The 21,376-nt window shown below is 41.8% G+C and overlaps 1 protein-coding gene across 2 annotated transcripts in view; it reads right to left on the reverse strand.

Annotated features, from left to right (window-relative positions):
- LOC141135314 (general transcription factor IIH subunit 2) overlaps positions 1-14,091 on the reverse strand; it is an 84,607-nt gene extending 70,516 nt beyond the window's left edge. The window contains exons 1-4 of one of the 2 annotated variants that reach the window (XM_073624421.1): positions 13,476-14,091; positions 5,080-5,166; positions 4,916-4,993; positions 2,464-2,500 (exon numbers count right to left, since the gene is read on the reverse strand). In XM_073624421.1, coding sequence (XP_073480522.1) covers positions 2,464-2,500; positions 4,916-4,993; positions 5,080-5,153 — 189 coding nt within the window. In that variant the 5' untranslated portion in view covers positions 5,154-5,166; positions 13,476-14,091. The remainder of the gene's footprint in view (positions 1-2,463; positions 2,501-4,915; positions 4,994-5,079; positions 5,167-13,475) is intronic. The other variant, XM_073624420.1, reaches the window with a different exon arrangement.
- Between the last annotated feature and the right edge of the window lie 7,285 nt (positions 14,092-21,376).

Genomic DNA, 21,376 nt, shown 5'->3' on the forward strand with positions numbered 1-21,376 from the left:
ATTTTCAAGATGATACGCAAGTGATTTTTCTAAATACAGTGGCACTAGGGGTGTCTGCTCAACAATTGTATGCATTTTTACTTTTCCTGAAAAGTAAGAAATCCAGGGAACACGACACATACCTCATTTACTGCCACTTCAAACCAAGTCCTTTTAACCTAAACTTGGGGGGGGGGCAACTTTTTAAAAAAGCGGATACAGTGCTTGCTCTGCATTGCCCAAAAAAAAAATACAGGAAAATGCCTCGAGGAATCCATTCACTGTTGAAAAGTCGAACCAAAGTTTCCCTCTGCCGACGTGAGAGTCACAAATTTCTATATCAGTATACAATGTTATATGGCAGTGGTCTTCTCAAACTACTGGCTGTCAGTGGATGTACCAGTCTGTGTATCGTAATACGGAGACCCACACATCTCGCCAGGCAGCCATGACCCTCCCAAGAGCAAATTCCCCTGCCATGGTGGTTTGCTAGGACCATTGACATCCTAGCTACTGTAAAAATGACATGATTGTCCTGTCCCCAGCATTAACAAGAGGACTTACTTCTACCTGCAGGGGGACTCTGCTGGGCACCCCTGGATCTAAAGGGGACATATTCATCCATTCACAAAACACTTTTTTTCCCATCCATGAATATTTGTAAAATATATATAACTCGGCTCTCGTATTGAAACATTTGGAAACCCCTGTTATATAGTAAAAAAAAAAAGCAGCACTAACATCATGGGTAAGATAGATGCTCCATCCCTAATGAATAATTGAAAAGATATCTCCCATGGCACTTTGCTGCAGCAATAGAAATCACATAATAGAAATGGGTATATATAAAAAATAGAAAATCTTTATTGAACAAGAAGTAAAAAAAATGGCTGGTCTATACAGTTCACGTCCTATTCTGTAAAATAGTTTCTGCTAGCCTCACGGGGGCAGGAATAAATTTTGTAGGAGAAAAAGATAAAAATTTACTGCATATCCACCAAATTAACCCAACGCGTTTCAACTATACATAGTCTTCTTTAGGGGATAGGAAGGTGGAAGCAATCAGAGGGATGGACATGAGCAAATGTCCAGACCACCAAAGATAGCTAGTAGTGCATACCGTTCAGGTCTCAGCCTGAAATGGGATCCAAGTCCCACAAAGGATCTGTGGTCATCAGAGGGAGGCAATTGTAGCAGCCTCAATCATATTAGCTGGTTCAAAAGTGAGTGATCATATAAGAACAGGTGGTTCAATTAAGCAAGGGGAAAAAAAGAAACCCCTTAGGAAGACACATAGCATGGTCTGTCGAACTGGGACAACCAGCAGCTGCCCATTTCAGGCTGAGACCCGAACGGCATGCACTACTAGCTATCTTTGCTAGTCTGGACATTTGCTCATGTCCATCCCTCCAATTTATTCCACCTTCCTATCCCCTTAAGAAGACTATGTATACCTGAAACGCGTTGGGTTCATTTGGTGGATATGCAATTCATTTTAATCTTTTTCTCGTACAAAATATATTCCTGCCCCCTGTGAGGCTAGCAGGAATGGGACATGAACTGTAAAGACCAGCCATTTTTTAAATTATTGTTCAATAAAGATATATATATATATATATATATAGATATCTATATATCTATATAGATATCTATATATATATATATATATATATCTATATAGATATATATACATACACACACATACATATATATACACACACACACACACACAGACACACACATATATATATATATAAATCACAGGAAGAAATTAGACAATAAAAGAGTTTGTGCAGCCCCCAATGTGTTAGGTACACAGTACACACACACACACTGGATAGGTGCAGCAGGTGGGGGGGGATATGCCACTTCTATACACTCACCCGCACGTATATCAAGCATGACAGGCTGATCTCTCACCTCCGGAGCACTCCTACCATCCCCCCTCCTCGCTGCTCGTTTCCTGAAGCCTACCCTATGCCTTTTCCCACAGATGTTAACACAGCTGCAGTGATCTTAGTATCTCAGCTCCGTGCGGTCTCGGTGCCCGCCCATCGGAGAGATGATCGGTGTCACTGTCCAGAGCTACAAATCCCGAGGAGGGGGAGAGCATGGGAGGGGGCAGCACTGTGAGGTTACATTGTCCATTGAGGAGGGAACAGCGCCAGGTGCGGCCACCGATCAGCGGCTTGTCATTCCAGCAAAGACACTGCTGTGTGGGGGGAGGAGCCAGAATGACGCCATGCACAATCGATTATGCTGGATACCGCATCGATGCCGAATCGGGAAGGGTATAATCGTGATGCATCGATGCGCCGATCATACACACACATTTCTATTGTGTGATTTCAATTGCTGCAACAAAGTCCTATGGGAGATATCTTTCCTGTTACAGTATATAGTAATACCATAGGACAAAGCTGCTTAGTGGTCAGACAGTGCACACACTATTTTAAATCCTTAGAAAATGTTAAAATAGCTTACCATACCAAGTCGAACTTGCCCACGATGCTCAAAAACTCTGTAAAAATGAATTGGATCCATATGGATTAAATTATATATTGCATTAGCAGAGTAGGTAGCTGTTACTGTCACCTGTGAACTCTTATAATTACCCACTCAAATAGAGTAGGCCCTCGTTTATTGTAATTACAGTTTGTAGTTCAAAATATCTAAGTATTATTTATTTTTCTGTGCTAACAGCAGTAAGAATTTTTACATTCTCACAGATGCCCCGAATCACTCCGTGAGCCATTATTGCTTTAGTGCCGGTTCACACTAGACGCGGCACGACTTGCAGGTCGCCTCACCGAGGCGACCTGCACACGACTGCCGGGGCGACTTGCAAGACGACTTCTGTATAGAAGTCTATGCAAGTCGCCCCCAAAGTAGTACAGGAACCTTTCTTCTAAGTTGGAGCGACTTGCGTCGCTCCGATTAGAACGGTTCCATTGTACAGAACGGGAGGCGACTTGTCAGGCGGCTAGGTCGCCTGACAAGTCGCCCCCGTGTGAACCGAGCCTTACGGTTTACTGTTTTTTTTTCTCTTCTCTTTATTTACTTGTTGCAGTTTACAGATTTATTATGTTTTTTTCTGTATGGCAAAAAATACCTGCATAACATTTATAAGTCACTATATGCCGTTCTGTGCAAGCACTGTATCACTCCATGTTCTATATGTGCCTACCATAATGTCAAAAAATGTATCCTGTACTAGTGTAACAGAGTTTTCATCTACTGTATATACGTGCAAAATTGCTTTAATAAAAATTATTAAACCATACAGTGAATTTAAATGTATATTGCCAAATACAAATGTTACTTCACCCCCCCTCGTTTTGCTAGGTTCCTGGCAACCTAGACCTTACCTCAAGAAGGTAAGGTCTAGGTCTGCTGCTCTCTTCTCTATCCATCATCAGAATACATCTAGTCTGTCCCGGTGTTCTGCCGAAAACTCCAACTCGCCAATATCTCCAACCACATCACTGCTGGTGACTTTTCAGCACCAATAATCGGAGATTTGGACGAGTTGGCTGTTTTGACAGAAAAGCGGCAGCATATACACTATGGTACACCATATAATAGAGTGGACATTGTTAGTCCACCCGATACTAGCCAACAACATGACCGCTTCCAAGGTGGCGACAACTTTTTTCCTCCTTACCCGGTGTTCTGTCAAAACAGGCAACTCGTCCAAATCGCCAATTATTGCTGCTGGAGAGTCACCGGAAGTGACGTGGTTGAAGATTTTGGCATGTTGGAGTTTTCGGCAGAACACTGGGACAGATTAGATTGATTCTGATGTTTTATCAATGCCATCACTTGACATAAACTAACCCTTTAATGATGTGTATAGTCTGGACCCTATGTGATAATGTTTGTGAACTATCTTTCGTATATAAAAAATATGAATTAAAAATGCATTATTAGTGAAAAAAAGAAGAAAATAATGCATGGTAATGAAAATCTTTTGTTTTTTTTACATATTTCATAATCACCTTTAACCACTTCAATACCAGGCACTCACCCCCCCCTTTCCTGCCCAGGACAATTTTTAGCTTTCAGCGCTGTCGCACTTTGAATGACAATTGCGCGGTCATATAGCACTGTACACAAACTACATTTTTATAATTTTCTTCCCATAAATAGAGCCTTCTTTTGGTGGTATTTGATCACCTCTGTGGTTTTTGTTTTTTTGCTAAACAAACTAAAAAATACCAAAATTTTAGAAAAAATACGTTTTTCTTAGTTTGTCATAAAATTTTGTTTTCTCCTTCACTGATGGGGCGCTGATGAGGCGGCACTGATAAGTTGGCACGGATATGTAGAATTGATGGGCACTGATATGCAGCACTTACAGGCGTGGGCAGCACTGATGATGAGGTACTGACAGGTGTTACTGCTGTGCACTGAGGTGGGCTCTGAGAGACTTTATTGAGGGGGCACAGCTGGCAGCTGTTGGGCACTGATGGGCACATCTGATGGGGGCTGTGCTGATAATCAATGTGCTGATTATCAGCACAGACACCCCCTCTGACAGGGAGAGCTGCTGATTGGCTCTCCCTGTCAGTGCGAACCGAGGATTGCTGTTTACCGGCACTTCCTGGTTCACGGGATGATCAGCTGTGATTGGACATAGCTGATCATGTGGTAAGAAGCCTCTGTCAGAGGCTCCTTACCATGATCGGAGATGCAGCGTGTCAGACTGACACGTCGCACTCGCGATCGCCACACTGTGCGCACCGGCATGTTATCCTGCTGGCCGTCATATGATGCCCAGTCAGGATAACAGAACCACTTCCCGGCCGTCAATCTGCTATAGGCTGGGCTGGAAGTGGTTAAGTAACTGTACTAAAAACGCATAAACAAATTTGACATTTATTCATTTTCCTTTATTATCCTGATGCATTGCATTACTTAGAAGAACAAAAAATACCTTTTTCTTTTATCTTTAAATAAAATTTCATCTATTGTAGCTTTCAGGGATCCTGACTCGTCTTCCTTGAGAACCTCCCTGAAGAAGAAAAGCAATTTATTTTAAACACATGAGTAGTGGCCTGGGATCACAAATATATTACACAATGAAGGTACACTTCTTACCATGTTCTTTCATAGCCACCTTCCCACCGCTTGGTTCTTTCTGGTTCTTCATCCACCTTTAAATGTTCTGCCATTTTTTGCTTTATTCTGAAAAAAAAAAAAAAAAAGGGATAGTAAAGCAGAGTTCCACCCAGTTTAAAAGTCAGCAGCTACAAAAAATGTAGCTGCTGACTTAATAAACAGACACTCACCTGTCCCACGGTCCAGCAATGCAGGCGTACGAAGCCTCGCCCCTCTCCCCAGCACCGGCATTGTAACTGTGGGCGCTCGGCTGTGGCTTCACAGCCGGGCACGCACTGTGCGAGCCACGCTGTGCATTGTGAATGGCCGGGCAATCTTCTGGGACCTGTGACGTGTTCCAGAAGATTGCAGGGAGGGAGGGGGGAGAGGTGAACTTCTTTCCGGTGCCGTAGCACCAGGGAAGGAAGTGGGAGCTGGGTGCCTGTCAAAACTGGGTACCCGCTCCCCCCCAAAAAAATGACATGCCAAAGGTGGCATGTCAGGGGGTCACCAGTACTTAAAGCGCAAGTTCCATTTTTGGGTGGAACTCCGCTTTAAACAGAGGAATAACAGGTATGTATTATGACAAATATACTTAATATACAGTACAATTCTATTTGTTCTTTTTAAATCAGGTAAATAGGAAATATCACTTAATAACAATAACACCAATATCAGCCACAGGAGGTTGCAACTTTCTAAAGCCACAAAACCAGCTACTGCTGGTAGACCTGAAAAGGAGGAAAAATTAAAGTATAACTAAAGGCAAAACTTTTTTTTACTTTTAGAGTGGAGAGGGATCAGAACTCCTGTCAGTTTTTACTGCTGTCTGTTTATCTCTTTTAACGAGATGTACGCTCTCTATTTGTTTTGTTAACCATTAAAATTGAAAGTAAAAGAAAAACCCAAACTTTGGATTGTCCCCAGAAAAAAAAAGAGGTGAACTCTTCACTTCCAGTTTGGCTAAGGGACAGGAAGTGAAGGGAAATCTACACAATGGGACACATATGGCGAAAATAAATCTGACAGGGGTTACGAATGAAGAGAGAAACTTTTTCCCGGCTTATCGCCGGGAAAAGGAACGCTAAAGACTCTTTCCTCTACTATACACAATGGGGAAATAGCTACCTGATCACCCGGCACTGCCACTTGGGGCTGAGGCAAGGGTCCTTGGCCCTTTACATCTTTCAACTCAAGGCTGGATCAGACATCAAAAAGCATTTGGCGCAACAGCAATCAGGGCCAATGTGGACATATCAGGAGTGTCCTACGCAGGGAATCAATATAAGACTAACCTTTTTGCTGATGATTCCCTCTTGGTCCTGACCAACCAACCCACTTATCTCCCTCCCCAATCTGCAGCTCACGCTTGATCGCTTCTTGGCCTTTTCGGATCTTTGGATCAACCTTTCTAAGACAACGGCACTGAATGTAACTCTCTCCCCCGAAGTCGTGGAACGGCTTCAAGAGCATACTGCTGGGCATTCCACTCGATCGACTATCTAGGGATCAAACTGACACCTTCCTACTCTTCCCTGTTCTTTGCTAACTATAACCCTCTGTTGCGCACTTTAACCTCCCTTGTGCATTCCTGGCAATATCCTTCTCTCTCCTGGATTGGGAGGATTTCTGTGGTCAAAAGGACAATCCTACCCAAGGCCCTATACTATTTTCGAACATTACCAGTGCGAATGCCCCCCTTTTTTCTTCGCCTCCTACAGAATCAGATTCTCTGATATATCTGGGCCCAGAAACGCCCCAGAGTTTCTAGATCCATTCTATACGTTCATAGGCTACAAGGGGGTTTGGGGGTCCCCAACGCTTCCAGATACTATGTGCGGCACAGATCTTCCCGCTGGCTATGCTTCAGAATGGCCTCAGATGTCCCTTTTTGGGTGTTGCTTGAACTGCCTAACTGTGACCCATATTCAATACAGGCCTTGCTTTGGCTTTCCTTTCTGTCTTGGAAGGCCACTCGTGAGACACACGAGTCCCCAGCCGGGGAGCATTTTCACTTTCTTCAACCAAAACATTGGATTGCTGCCCTGCGCCACTTGTCCAACTACCCATAACGAGAAAACTTTCTTTGAACATGCGTGCCAGCATGCCTCGGGCCCCTGGCCTTATCTCAGCCACCTCTGATCTCTGAACGAATGCCCATCATCAGCATGCCTCTCCTACATGTCTCAATGGAAGCGGAACCTCCAGTCCCCAATGGTTTAGAAGACTGGAGTAAGGCTTGGAAAACAGTTGCAAAATGTTCTTTTAATACAAATACGGTCAAGGCCACATAAAAGGTTCTTTTGAGGTGGTACTGGGTCACTGCCCGGGTTGCCCATGATTACCCGGGGAGTAGTGACAGATGCTTTCATAACTGTGGGCAAAGGGGAGATGTCCACAGGGACGCAAAGTTGGCCCTATTGCATTGCCCGATTCCCAGCCTATACACATCCCAGCAGAAGGTGGCTACTTATCTTTTTATTTCTGCTAAACAGACCATAGCCCAGGCCTGGAAGACCCAGCGCATTGCCTTTCAAGGGGTGAAGTCACTTATGACTGCCTTGATGCTCCATGAGCAGATATTTAGCATCGTGAATGACTCACACTCTAAATATCTCAAGGTCTGGGAACCTTGTATTTGCTATGAGTTTCCCTCACTCCAATCGACTTGTTCGGGCCTTCTCTGACTGCTTCCGGCGGCGTATCGAAGTCTGAGTTCATTCAGGTTCTTCTTGTTCTTACAGACTCCATCCTTTGGGGTTGGTCTCAGGAATGGGACCACCCCAGGGAAGACTGAGTAGGTTGTGGTGTATGGCCTTTTTCCCTTCCCATTTCCATTTCACCTTAATTATCCTTCAATATCATCCCAATCCCAAGAAGGTTTAACTATGATTGTTATGTTTGTATTACTTTTGGATTCTTCTGTAATACATGATCATTCCTTAGCCCATGCAAGGGGACTATATGCTTGCTTTTGATTTTACATTGTGGCTTAAAGTGGTTGTAAACCCTTTACAAGCAGCCGGCAGAGCAGTGTGCCGGGACCACTGCGGGGGCTTCGATCTAAAGGTATTTCATAAGCTAGTATGCTATACTACTACATTATGCCTTTGTCTTGCAGTTTTTTTTTCTTTTTTGTGGGTTTACAACCCCTTTAAAACCAATAAATATATTGAAACAGAAAAAGCATTTAGGCAGTTGGACTCCAGTGAACAGGCCTTAAAAGAGAACATGGAAGGCAGTGATGTGCTCTACACCAGTGGTCCCCAAACAATGGCCCAGGGGCCAGATATAACCTGCTGGTTGCCATAAACCAGCCCCAGCAATGAGAAAGCCCTGCTTCCTCATAGCATTCCAGGGGAACTGCTAATTCTAATGGGTACCAGGCAATGAAACAAAGAGTGCTTCACCACCCAGCAATATATAAAGGCAGCATCGGACAAGGTGATTTCCAACCCGATAGTACCTGTAAAGTCCTGGCTGTCTTTCATTACTCCGATTGAATATCCAGATGGTCTTCAATTACCCCCCCCCCCCGACAACAATGTTGGGGGCCTTTTACTACTCCCATTCATTAATGCTAGGGGATTTTACAGCTTTTACTAAAACCAATGCTATGGCACCATTCCCCCCTCTAAACACTTAAGCCTGGTACACACTATCAGTTTTTTTTGTTCAACCCACCAAGCTGAACAAAAAATAAACAAACGAGCTTGGAAGGAGTCACTGTACTAACTATCCAATGTTAGTACAGCGATCTCCCCACTGAGCTATTGTGTTCTGGCAGGGGGACTGCCCCCTGCCAGAACCCCATGGTCAGTGTTCACAGCCATCGGCTGCCTGTTTCCAGCATGCCCGTTCAACAGAAGCCAGCCTTTCAGCCAACTTCTGTAGGACAGGCTGGTGTACACATGGGCCGATATTCACCTGGTGTACAGAGGCTTAAAAGGATAAGTTCATCTTTGAGAACATGTTATATGTTCCACCCACTTTTAGGATGGAACATGTAACATGTTGCCAATGCTGCAGCCGCTGCCCAATCTCCCCTCTCCCTGTGACAGTTCCCCGTACTAGCTGTCATTTTTTTAAATCAGCGCAGCCGTGGCATTCATTCACACAGCTCTATGTGTGAATAAACTACAAGCCCCGACATGCTTTGCGGCTGTAGTTCTCAAATAACTACAACAGCATTGTGGAGCACCGTGGTAGTTAACTGATTCTTCCTGTCAGTGTATCTGCTTGCCCATACAGGATGTACAGGCACACAGATACACTGACAGATCTGCAGGAGACCTGCATGGCACCAGCAATCTGCTGATCGCTAATGCAATGCTTTACAGCCTCAAAAAAATAATAATAATAATAGTAATAAATGCATTTTTTTATTTTTTTTAAAGTGAACTTATCCTTTAATGCAGAATCATTTATTATTCCCACTGACCAGCAACACAGGGACATTTTATACTCCCAATGACCACAATGCAAAGTCACATTTTACATCCACTGATACAGTGGCTTTTATTCCCCAACTGACAAATGAGGCATTTATCGACCGCATTGACCACCAACGCAGGCCCATTTTGTACTCCCACTGACCACCAATTTACGGGAAGATTTCTTTTGACCACCTACTGGGGCAGTTTGACAAACATTTAACAGCACAAAAATGCAACTGTCTGGATTAAGCCTAAATCTTTTTTTTAAAATCACATGCAGTGACCAAAGCACAATACCATCTATGACAGTGGTCATAGTAAACCTAATTTCAACCCCTTACAACCCCTCGTTCACAGTGAATGCGGCTTTGGAATCCTGCAACTTCATCTGAAATCGCAAAGCCACATGTAAGTGCGACTTTGAAGACATTATGTGGCTTAATGTACAGATGTCTATGCAAGTAGCACCCAAAATCGCCAAAAGTAGTGCAGGAACTACTTTTTTAAACTGATGCGACACCGCAAAGTTGGCAGTGCACAGATTTGAACAGTGCCATTGCTGACAATAGGGTGAAACTTGTCATTTGATTTGACCTGTCAAATCGTTTCACTGTGAACGAGGGCTAAAGCTGAATTCTTTGAAATCTCCCCTGCAATGGGGCTGCATCTACCCAGTAAGGATATTTGCTTATTTAAGTCTACGGAGCATAGAAATGTAGATTCATTTACCTGATTCTATAGTATAACTAATGGCAAAACTTTTTTTTATTAGTCTTGGATAGACTGGAGACGAATTAGATTATTCATCATGTTTTACTGCTGTGCCCCCATTAGGGATATTCACCCTCACTATTTGTCCTGTTTACCATTATCACTGAGAGCGAAAGTGAAGAAAATCCTAAATTTTGGGTTGTCCCGTTAGAGGGATTTCCTCTCACTTCCTGTTTGGCTATGGGGCAGGTAGTGAAGGGAAATCTCCCCAATAGAACATAGATGACAAAATCTGCTATTAATCTCGCCAGAAGGTGGACAGAGCCGGGAGAGCCTCATGCTTTCATGCACAGCGCTGGATTGTGAATGGGCTCTGGTATCTATAAGGGGAAGGGGGATTCTGTTACTCAGAAGGTTTTTTACCTTAAAGAGGAAGTAAACTCTGATGGATTTTACTTTCTCTTTATTCCCCTGCAAAGTAAAAGCATAATAGGGCTAGTATGCATTGCATGCAGCCTCATAAGAATGTCAGAGTAGCATGAAAACACTTGCTACAAGCTTTAACCAGACACTGATAGAAGTCACAGGACTGCTCTAAGTGCTGATAGGTATTTAACAGTTTATATTTACTGAAATACATGCATCTCCATGTTTTGTGTACTGTGGGAGACCAGATAAAGTGAATGCGGGGTCCTGGGTTTAGTAAAACTTTAAGGGCTGGTTCAAGCCACAAGTGCACTTTTGATGCGTTCCAGATGCTTTTTTTTCTTTTTTCCAGTTTTTTTTCCCTCACTGTACTGGGGTCTTGATGCGTTTTACCACATTCCGGTACAGTCCAGTGCAGGAAAAATGCAGCATGTTCTACTTTTTGTAAAAGATTACATGTTTCGCTCCTCTGAGACTGGAACTTCGTCCGAAGTTCCAGTCTCAGAGGAACTAAACATGTAAACTTTTACGCTGGGACAGCATCCCAGTTTTATACCGACCCCAACCTACACCCTGGTCCCATGGGGACATCGTTTTGAAGGCTAATGATGAATTACCTGAAACTACTAATCTGAATGCTTCACTTGAGACTTATCCCGTGTACCAGATTCCCTGGATATTGATCTTATTGTTTGCTGGATTACCATCGGTTTGCTTTGATTGTATTGAAATACCGCATAATTTGAAAATCTACAGAGAAGTCACAGATGAGGAACTCCTTGCTGAGGAATGGTATGCAGTCATACATACACTGACAGATTGCTGAGGAATTGTATGTATTTGCACATACACTGACAGATTGATCTCCACACAAGATTAGTGGAGATCTCTGAGCTGCCAGCTGGGTCTGTGAGTAAACACCATTGATTGAGAAATAGTATGATTGTATCAACTGCTTATGGGAGTTTACCTGCACATTGCGGGAAACATAGCATGTGGTTATACTCAACATACCTGTGAATAAATCTGTTGCTTTGAAATAACATTATTTGGAACTGCAGTGTATACAATCTCTCTGGTACATGGAGATATATATCTTTGTCTACATCATCTTTCTTCAACATCAGGTTGAGAACAATGGGGACTTATTGATTTTGCAGAATTAATACATCTATCCATGAGAGAGTGTTTTTTTACCATATTTTTTAGGAGAGGCTTTCTCCTCTCTGCGATCATAAATATTTTTTGCCCCACTGACTGACTGACTAATTATGAGTACATCAGAATAGTGTGGATTATGCATCATTCCATTATGGAACAGTGTGATTAATATCTGGATATTTCAGAGACACACTGTTCCTCTTAGGAAATATATGCTGTTCGTTTGGTTACAGGAGGTTTGGGGGATCTCTATAGGTATTATAGGAGGTGCTTTTTACTTTAGGGGAGGGAGGGGTCTGTGGATTGCTGTATTTACCCACTTTCTCTCCTCTATTTTTGGAGATAGTTAATTAACTACATGGGTTGTCTGTTCATATTGATGTAGGGAAGTATAGAACATTGGGGATGTGTTGCAACTCCTTTTTGTTCTATATACAGGGGATAAGCGGAATCCTTTTGCTGTGATTTTTTTGTATCTTGCTCTTTTTAAGCAAATAAATTATACTGTAGTTAACTCAGAGCCCTTAGGGTATGTACATATCTTTACATTTTTTTTTTCTTTGTTTAATTTAGTGTTACCATAGATTACATCCCCAGATATACAATCGGTGACACCTACTAGTCAACTAACTTAGGCGGGAGTCCCATATCTCTCTCTATTTTTGCATTATGCAAATCCACAGCACAGGGTAGGCAAGTATGACATGTATGATATTTTTATAGGAAAAAAAATGAGACTTTACAATTACTTTAGACATGTTCACTTCAGAAGTCAGATTCACTTTTTTTAAATCTATTTTTATTAAAATAAAATAATGCTCCAGCACTTCCTGTTCCTGCCACCACTGTCTCCCATTTGTGTTATTGTGTCCCTGAAGGGAGCCTACCTGTGGCCATGCTGCCACACATCGCGCAGGAATGGCTGTCAGGAAGCCGATCTGGAGTAGGGATGAGCTCAGGAGTGTTCTGACAGTTCAAATCTGCCTGAGCCATGCCGCCAGGAAGCTGTCAAAGCCAACAGCCAATCATAAGTGAGTGGCGAAGGCGTTCCCTGTTCCACATATGTAAGAGGTGTGTATACATGGGGCTGCAGGGCAGAGAACGCCTCTGCCACCTATGATTGGCTTTGACAGCTTCCAGGCACAAGTGGAACCAAAGTGTCTTAAAGAGGCTGGGGGAGATCAGCAGCAAAGAGATGTAAACAAGAGTGAGAAATGTGGAAATTGTATTTTAGGAAAAACAAACCGAGCAAACAACACGTGGGGTTTTAGGCTCCATTCACTCCATGGCATTTAGTAAACACATTTACAAAATAAAAACGCATGTCACGCTTGCAGTGTCATTCAATGACAATGGCACCAAACACAGCAGGCAGACTTACGCTGAGCGATTTTGTGGCATGTAAGGGAGTACACTGAACAGGCTGCCCTATGTGTGTAGCACAGCAATGCACAAAACCTGGCACTGTGCATCATAGTGTGAGAATAGGACCTCAATCTACTGGAATAAATCCTGACTTATAGGAGGAGCTCCCCCTGTCCTTTATACACAGTCTGCCATTCATCTCAGGAAACAGCTGACAGATCACACCATACACATATCTGACCCAACTCACAACCAGAGGACTAATACTACTGTCACACCAGACACCACACTGCCCACCTTCTCTGCTATCACCGGGACCTCTTTTCACTCGTGTGCAGCAAAGAACAACTTCCCCCCCGGAAACATTCACTCTGTATAAACGTTCCGCTCTCCTCTCTGTCCTGAGTACAATGTGAGCTCACTGAGTGCACAGCATGTTGGGAGGAGCTCTGCTTTAACCCCTTGTATACAGGGGATTTTTTTTTTCACATTTATTTCAGCTATTTATATAGCACTTTACATATATATTGTACATTCACATCAATCCTTACCCCCAAGGAGCTTACAATCCAAGGTCCCTAACACACATTCATACATATACTAGGGGGGCAAATGTAAACAGCATCCGATTAACCTACCAGCATGTCTTTAGAGTACACGTTACAACATGCATTTTTTTTATGCGAGAAATTACTTGAAACCCCTAAGCAATTTTTCTGAAAGCAGAGATCCTAAATAATAAAATGGTGTCAGTGGCATTTTTTTTTAATTGCACAATATTTTTGTAACTATTTATCAAAAGCAATATTTTATCAGATTTTTGGTAAAATATAAAATAAATACGAGGCTGTCTGAAGTAAATCGAACATGTCAAGCCTTATGGCCCATACACACGATCCGAATATCGTACGAAGACGGTCATCCGAGGAAGGATCGTACGATATTCGGATCGTGTGTACACTACTTTCAACAGCCGATCACGACCGTTCATCCGATATTATTCGATCGGACATACCCGAAAATTTTCCTCGTACGATTCCAGATCGTACGATTTTCGTTTAGTCAGTATAGTTGTCGTCTGAAAATACAATACAAATACATTACAACACGTGACATCACTTCCGATTTTTTTGTCTGTTGTATGAGTAATTTTCGTGACTTTATTTAGCTATTCAATTTCTACTTGCGACTATTAAGCGAGAACGGTCGTACAATCGGTCGTACGATATTCGAATCGTGTATACGGGCCATTAAAGTGATTGTAAAGGTTTTTGTTTTGTTTTTTTAATAACAAACATGTTATACTCACCTGGTCTGTGCGATGGTTTTGCACAGAGTAGCCCGGATCCTCTTCTTTTTGGGTCCCCCACCTGGGGTCCTGGCTCCTCCTCCCCTGTCAAGTCACCCCAATCAAAAGCCTCTTGCTATGCTGGCACTTGAGCAGGCTCACTCCCAAGCGACGCTACTGTGAATGGACAACACAGAACACAGCTTGCCCCCTGTTTTCTCCTCATTGGCTCACTGGCTGTGATTGACAGCAGCAGGAGCCAATGGCTCCCGTTGCCGTGTGAGCCACTAAGGGAAGAGAGACATGGGAGAGCTGACGCTCTCATGCACATCGCTGGATCTAGCTCAGGTAAGTATCAGGGGGGCTGCTGCACTCAGAAGGTTTTTCACCTTAAAGCGGAGTTCCGCCCACATATTTTTTTTTTTTTTCTTTTCGGCATCCCCTCTGCTTGTATTTGATAATATACATTAACGCATGTATATATTGCAATCCCATTCCCAGTAAATTTTTTTTATAATTTACTTACCTTATTTTCAACTTCCTGAGTGATTCAATCTTGATTGTGGGCATGTGAAGCCCACTAGGACTCTCTTCCGGGATAACCAGCATGCACCTCCTAATCTCGCACATGCATATTGTAAACGGGGCGTATCACTGACAGTGTGGTCGGCCTTTGATAGCGTCATTTCCTGTTTTGAAAGAACGCAATGCTATCCTTCAGCGCTGCCCACTGACTCCTGTGAAACGATGACACACCTCTCCCAGGAGCATAGACGCCACGGTATTTGATGTAAATCGCCATAAGTGGCAGATTAGAAGGGACCCCATGGCAACAATGCAGAAAAAGTTAAAAAAAAATTGGCCCAAATGTTGCTGTTTATGCAGAAAGCTGCTGATTGATGTAAACATTATATTATGGGTGCAGAGCTCCAGCCCCCCCGCCCCCAACCCAAAAAATTAAAAGTCAGCAGCTTGTTAGTTGCAGTTTTCAACTTAACTGCTTCTAGTTTATATTGCTTTGCCAAATTTAGCTATCAAAGAAATAAGACACAGAATATAGGTTTCTGTATATCAGATCCGAGCCTTAAAGGTCCCGTACTGTCAACTGAACCTGTCGGCTCTTTATTGGGGCTTTTTATAGACTGGTTACAGGATCGCATATTTCAGCAAATTTCCATATAAGGTAACAAGCAGTATAATTTCAACATACATGACGCTAGACTTACACATCTGGAAAAACTTATGCTAGTATTGCAACATATACTGACACGCACACATTATGTAGAGAAATGAAAATCTATTTTAAGTAGAACGCTAACCTATTATTTCCAACCTTATCAATTTCCCCCTTTGACATCATCCCCTCCACGATTCTGGGTCCTTGCAAACAAGTGAACAGCCGATACTTCAAAGAGTGCTATCCCTGACCGCGGGTTGTCAGAGGAGGATAAGTCTTCTTTATTTACCCTCATCCCTCAAATCCATACCTGCATCTTATAAGCAAAGAGAATAGAAAAGGGGTGATGTCAAGTTACCCTTTTTATCATTAGTGTTCCTAATACCTTTCTCTTTCCATTCTGTCTGCTCGTGCCTTAATCTTCCTATATAAGCAACAGTTTATCACAGTAAGCAGTACAAAAACTAAAATTAGGATAAGTATCGGATCGAGCAAATTAAGAATTGCCGTAGCAGTGGGTGACCATCCAGCAAATACATCATACCAATGTTGTGTTGTTTCATCTCTTATTTGTGAGGATAAATGTATTAATTTCCCTTTATCTATAACCGCAGATATTAGATTATTTTGAAGGGTATGTTCTTGTGTCTCTATGTGTTTTCTAAGTATTTCTGACTCATTTAAGATTTGCCGTAAGAGCTCTAATGATATTATAAAAGGTGTAGTATCAGTAAGATTATCTACCGTCTATTCTAGATTAAATATTCTATGTGCATCTGGTTCAAAAAGGAAAGTGTCATTTTGCCATTTAATCATTTTAACATTCTTTACGCATCCTGAAAAAGGGGCCGTTTTATTTAAACTTTCCATAGTTTCCTGATCATTTGTGACTAAACAAATATGTTGTAGTCCTATCTCCATAAATCTGTTTCCTACACCTGCTGGTAATCTCTGAAATTTACATATGTTAGATTGATGTTTCAATAAGCAAAGTTCATAGACTGGAGAACTTCTTCCACAGACTATTCCCTTATTAGTTTTAACACATAAACTTAGATCATGAGTCATGTTTTGTGTATCTACAAAGTGTCCATAAATCTCAGGGTACCAAAATTCAGGTAGATCCTTTCCTATCAGGAGTGGCATCACTATTAACTTACACATTACTTGGACCTCCTCCACTTTGTATACATCAAACCTTCCAGCACACCATCTTTCCTCACATTCAACATCTTTTCCTGGTACTTCAAACCATGTACTTTCTAAATTTAAACCCTTAAAATAGTTCATCTAAGTGCGATAATTCAGCTCTATTAATTTGAATGTGATAAGATAGTGTAGAAAAAGCACATTGAGTAATGTTTATGAACTCCTGATTTGCTTTCCACAACTCCAGACTAGCTAGTGCTGTGTGATTAACCATAATATTGAGATATTCAGTTAATTGTACCTAACTAATTTGTGTTTCGAATGTTGTAGGTAACCATTTGCTTGTAATTATTAAACTATCAGCTATGTGACTTCCTGCACATTTCCACTTATTTTGTATCATTTCCATCTGTATCCCATTCATTATTCCCATCCCAGTTCCTGCAGCTCCCAGAACTGTATCATACCATTCTCGGCGATACCTACATTCTGGTAGCTGGGGAAAAGTTACATAAAATTTGATTCTTGTTTTCTGTTGTGATACCGAAACATTTATGCAAGATCTAGGAATAGGAGTTAATACAGAGGATTCGAAGATGGTGGGTAGAGCGTCTTCTATTTTTATATTGAAACCATAATGTTGCCATTATATATATATATCCTCCTGTTGTGTTTTCCCATTTCCTTACTGGTACAAAATACCATTCGTAGTAATGATATTGTGTTATACTCTTATCCTGATTTACCCATCTAAGATCAGTACTATTTTCATGAACTGTTACATTGATACCCGGAGTCCATGTATAAACAAACATTTGAAAACATTCAAGCACTATTATCATAGTTAGAAGGATCTTCATTCTGTTTCTCTCGGTTCAAGACTCTTTTTGCAGTGTGATGCGTGGATCCAGGCTACTTTTCCTTCCAATTTCACTGACGTGGCTGTGGTCAAAAGCACTTGATAAGGACCTTCAAATCTAGGTTCCAATGTCTTTCTGGTGTGTTTCTTAACATATACATAATCTCCTGGTAGCAGTGTATGTATACCTGCTATTGAGTTAGGGTCTGGAAGAGAAGAATACACACTTTTGTGGATCTTAGTTAGACGTTGTTGTAATTGTATCACATATGCAGTCAAACTATCACATTGCAATTGCATACTCTGTAGAAAGTATAGACCTAATCTAGGTGCATTCCCAAAAAGTATTTCATATGGGTTTGTTTAACTCTTGCATGGCTTTTTGTATTTTCAACTTTATTGCCCCATTTACTCTTTCCACTGATCCTGAACTCTGTGGATGATAAGGGGTGTGAAAACCTTGTTGAACCCCTAACATGGTCATCACATTCTGCATGATTTCTCCTATAAAGTGTATCCCCCTATCTGATTCTATTGTTTCAGGAAGACCAAACTTAGGTATTAACTCAGTGATCAGTTTCTTGGCTGTGACTTTTGCTATAGCTGATTTTACTGGATAACTTTCGGGCCAACCTGAAAATAAATCGATACACACGAGGACAAATTCAAAAGGGCCGCTCTTAGGCATTTGTATGTAGTCAATTTGCAGTCTCTGGAAGGGGTATTGGGCCAGAACCTGGTGTTTTCATGGGGTTTTTACTCTCTATCCTGGGTTATTCAGGAGACAGATTTGGCAGACTGCATAGTAGTTTCTCGCAGTACTACTGAATCTAGGGGCGAGCCATCCTTGGTTCACAATCCTATACATGGAAATGGAACTGACATGTGTGGGTAGGTGAACTGCCGCTGCCATTGCTGGGTACAGAGAGGCAGGTAGACATACTTTACCTCCTTCCCTCCATACATTGTCAAGGTCTGGTGCTGCTCCCATCCTGACCCACTTATCTTTCTCGCTCTCCCCTGCTTGCTCCTGCAATTTACTCAACTGCTGCCATGTTGGTTCTGGGATACTCACCTCTACCGCTGCTAAAGTCTCAGGGCTTCCTTCCCCTAGAGCTGCCTGTTTTGCAGTCAAATCTGCAAATGCATTTCCTTTTGCCTCAATTGTTTTTGCGCTCGTGTGTGCCGCCATCTTCATAATGGACACTCGTTTAACCTTTTGAAGATTGTTCAGGACTCTCTTAATCCCTTCTCCATGTTTTACAGGTGTACCTGCTGCTGTCAGATAACCTCTAGCCCTCCATATGTGGCCATAATCATGCGCTACACTATAAACGTAGGCAGAGTCAGTATAAATATTCCCTTCTCGTCCTTTTAAGTATTCTAGGGCTTGTTCTAAAGCTTTTAATTCTGCTTCTTGTGCTGACATATGGGCTGGTAAGGGCTGTGTTTCAATCACCTGTGTATCAGCCACTACAGCATACCCTGTGTGATATTTACCCTTGTCATCAGCAAACCTACTACCATCTATGTACAAAGTGTGCTCAGCATTTAAGATTGGTGTATCTGTAACATGTACCTTTAAGGAAAAATGTACTCTGTCTTAATTAACACCAGATGTTCCTTCTAACTAGAATGACTCTATTGTAGGGATGTTTAACCCTTTCAACTCTGAAAATACACTATATATGAATGTAAAAAATGATGTGTAAAAAATATCTCATCTTGATATAATAAACATGTCCTGTCACATAAAAATGATATATAAAAACTGCAACATATCTGATGGATAAATTATTTCATCAGTAGTCAAAAAAACTAAAAAGTCCATTGTTTTTAGAATGTCCTCTCTTATCAGAGGTTCTCGAGAATTTTTTTTTCTTTTTCTTCTTCTTCCTTATTAGCACTATTATTCCCCCTTGCCAAATCTGGTGACTGAAGAGGCAAAAAGGTGGCCAAATTTAAAGTTGTACAGCGCTGAAAAGTGACATTTGGAGGTAAAAGTAAAGTACACTGTAACCTTAATTGCCTAGCCATTGAAATGTGTTTGGGCTGTACCTGAGACAAGATTGCATGTATATCATGTGTAGTGTGCACTACAACTGGATTGTCTAGAACAATTTCTGATGACTTATCTAAGATTATCGACACCGCTGCTATCGCCCATACACAGGACGGTGAACCTCTGGACACTGGATCTAATGCTGCTGAAAAGTAAGCAACGGGTCTTTGTTTTACATGTGCCTGTGTCAAAACACCTGTGGCGTGTCCAGTGATTTCAGCAATGTACAAATAAAATGTCTTGGTGTAATTTGGAATATCGATAGCCGGGGCAGAAATCAATAACCTTTTCAAAGTGATAAACGACTCATAAGCTACTTCTGTAAGCATATACGGTACAATTTTCAAACAATCGTATAATGGCTGCATCAAAGCGCTAGCATGTGGTATCCATCGTCTACAATATGACACAATACCTAAAAACATATGCAATTGTTTGAAATTCCGTGGGGGTAACATTCCCTTTATCACTTGAACCCTCTCCTCAGTGAGATGTGTTGTACCCTGTGATATACAATGTCCCAAAAAGATAACTTTTTTCTGACACACTTGCAACTTTTTCTTATTAACCTTGCAACCTTTTTCTGCCAAAAATCGCAACAAATTAAGCGTAGTATGCAGGCTTTCAGTCTTTCACTTATCTGTGGAATTGATCCTTCCATAAACTGTCTATTGAAGGCTCAGATCGTGACTGGCAGAGCCAAATCCAATCCCTCATCTGCCATCATACTTTCCATAGATAAGTAAAATTCCAATACAGTCTGTCCTGGCATTTGTTTCATGAGTGTTATTGACCCTCTCTCCTGTTGTTTTGCCTGACAGAAAGCTTCTAATCTAGCAATAAAAGGAGCCCTTGAGTCTATGTGTCTGACGTCCTGCCTCTAAATTGCCATCCCCCTCAGCTCAGTCTGCAGGTCGGTCATAAACTGGTTAAACAGGGTCAGAGTCATTTTATGTCTGCATATATCCTCCCCATCCTGCCAGGTTGCTTCATGTGTATTCATTAACTGTGTCACAAATCTACAGAAAGCAGCTGGCTTTGCTATAATGCGTGTATCAGTGCGTACGGGGGCTACAGTTTCTGAATGAGATTTTTGTGCTCTACAATCCTGACAAACCCATTCTCTACCCTCAATTACAGGATATATCTTGTGTGGTTTACGTTCTATGTCAGTATATGGGGGTGGGATGGTTGAACTAAGATTATTTAAAATTTCAACATTTTTTTTTTTTTTTCTGTCTTTCTTATCCCAACCATCACAATCTGGATTATATTTCCACCCCTCTTCTTTCGCTCTATTTGAGACCTTAATTAAGCATTGAACCTGACGCATCCATTGCTTCTCTAACATCTCTCCTTGTCTGACCCTTTTTATTTCACTCCATACATCCGGGTCTAAACCCGCTGCTCCTTTCACCTTAAATTTACGAAGGACATCCTTTAAGAAGTCCTATGCTTCATCTTTCCCATAGATGTTCTTAATTATCTGTGGCACCGTATAATGCACCACAATTCCCTGACGGGGTTTTGTGTTCTGCTGGCCCATTCTGACAGTCCGTGCCTAGGTAGCGTGTGGGACACTTAGTGTACAGTACTAAATACTAAAAAAAAACTACACTAGTTCCTCGTTGCCTTCCTCCTAGGGTGCCAGAATACTAAAAAC

Source organism: Aquarana catesbeiana, linkage group LG01, assembly GCF_042186555.1.
Source record: "Aquarana catesbeiana isolate 2022-GZ linkage group LG01, ASM4218655v1, whole genome shotgun sequence".
In the NCBI taxonomy this organism is placed as follows: domain Eukaryota; kingdom Metazoa; phylum Chordata; class Amphibia; order Anura; family Ranidae; genus Aquarana; species Aquarana catesbeiana.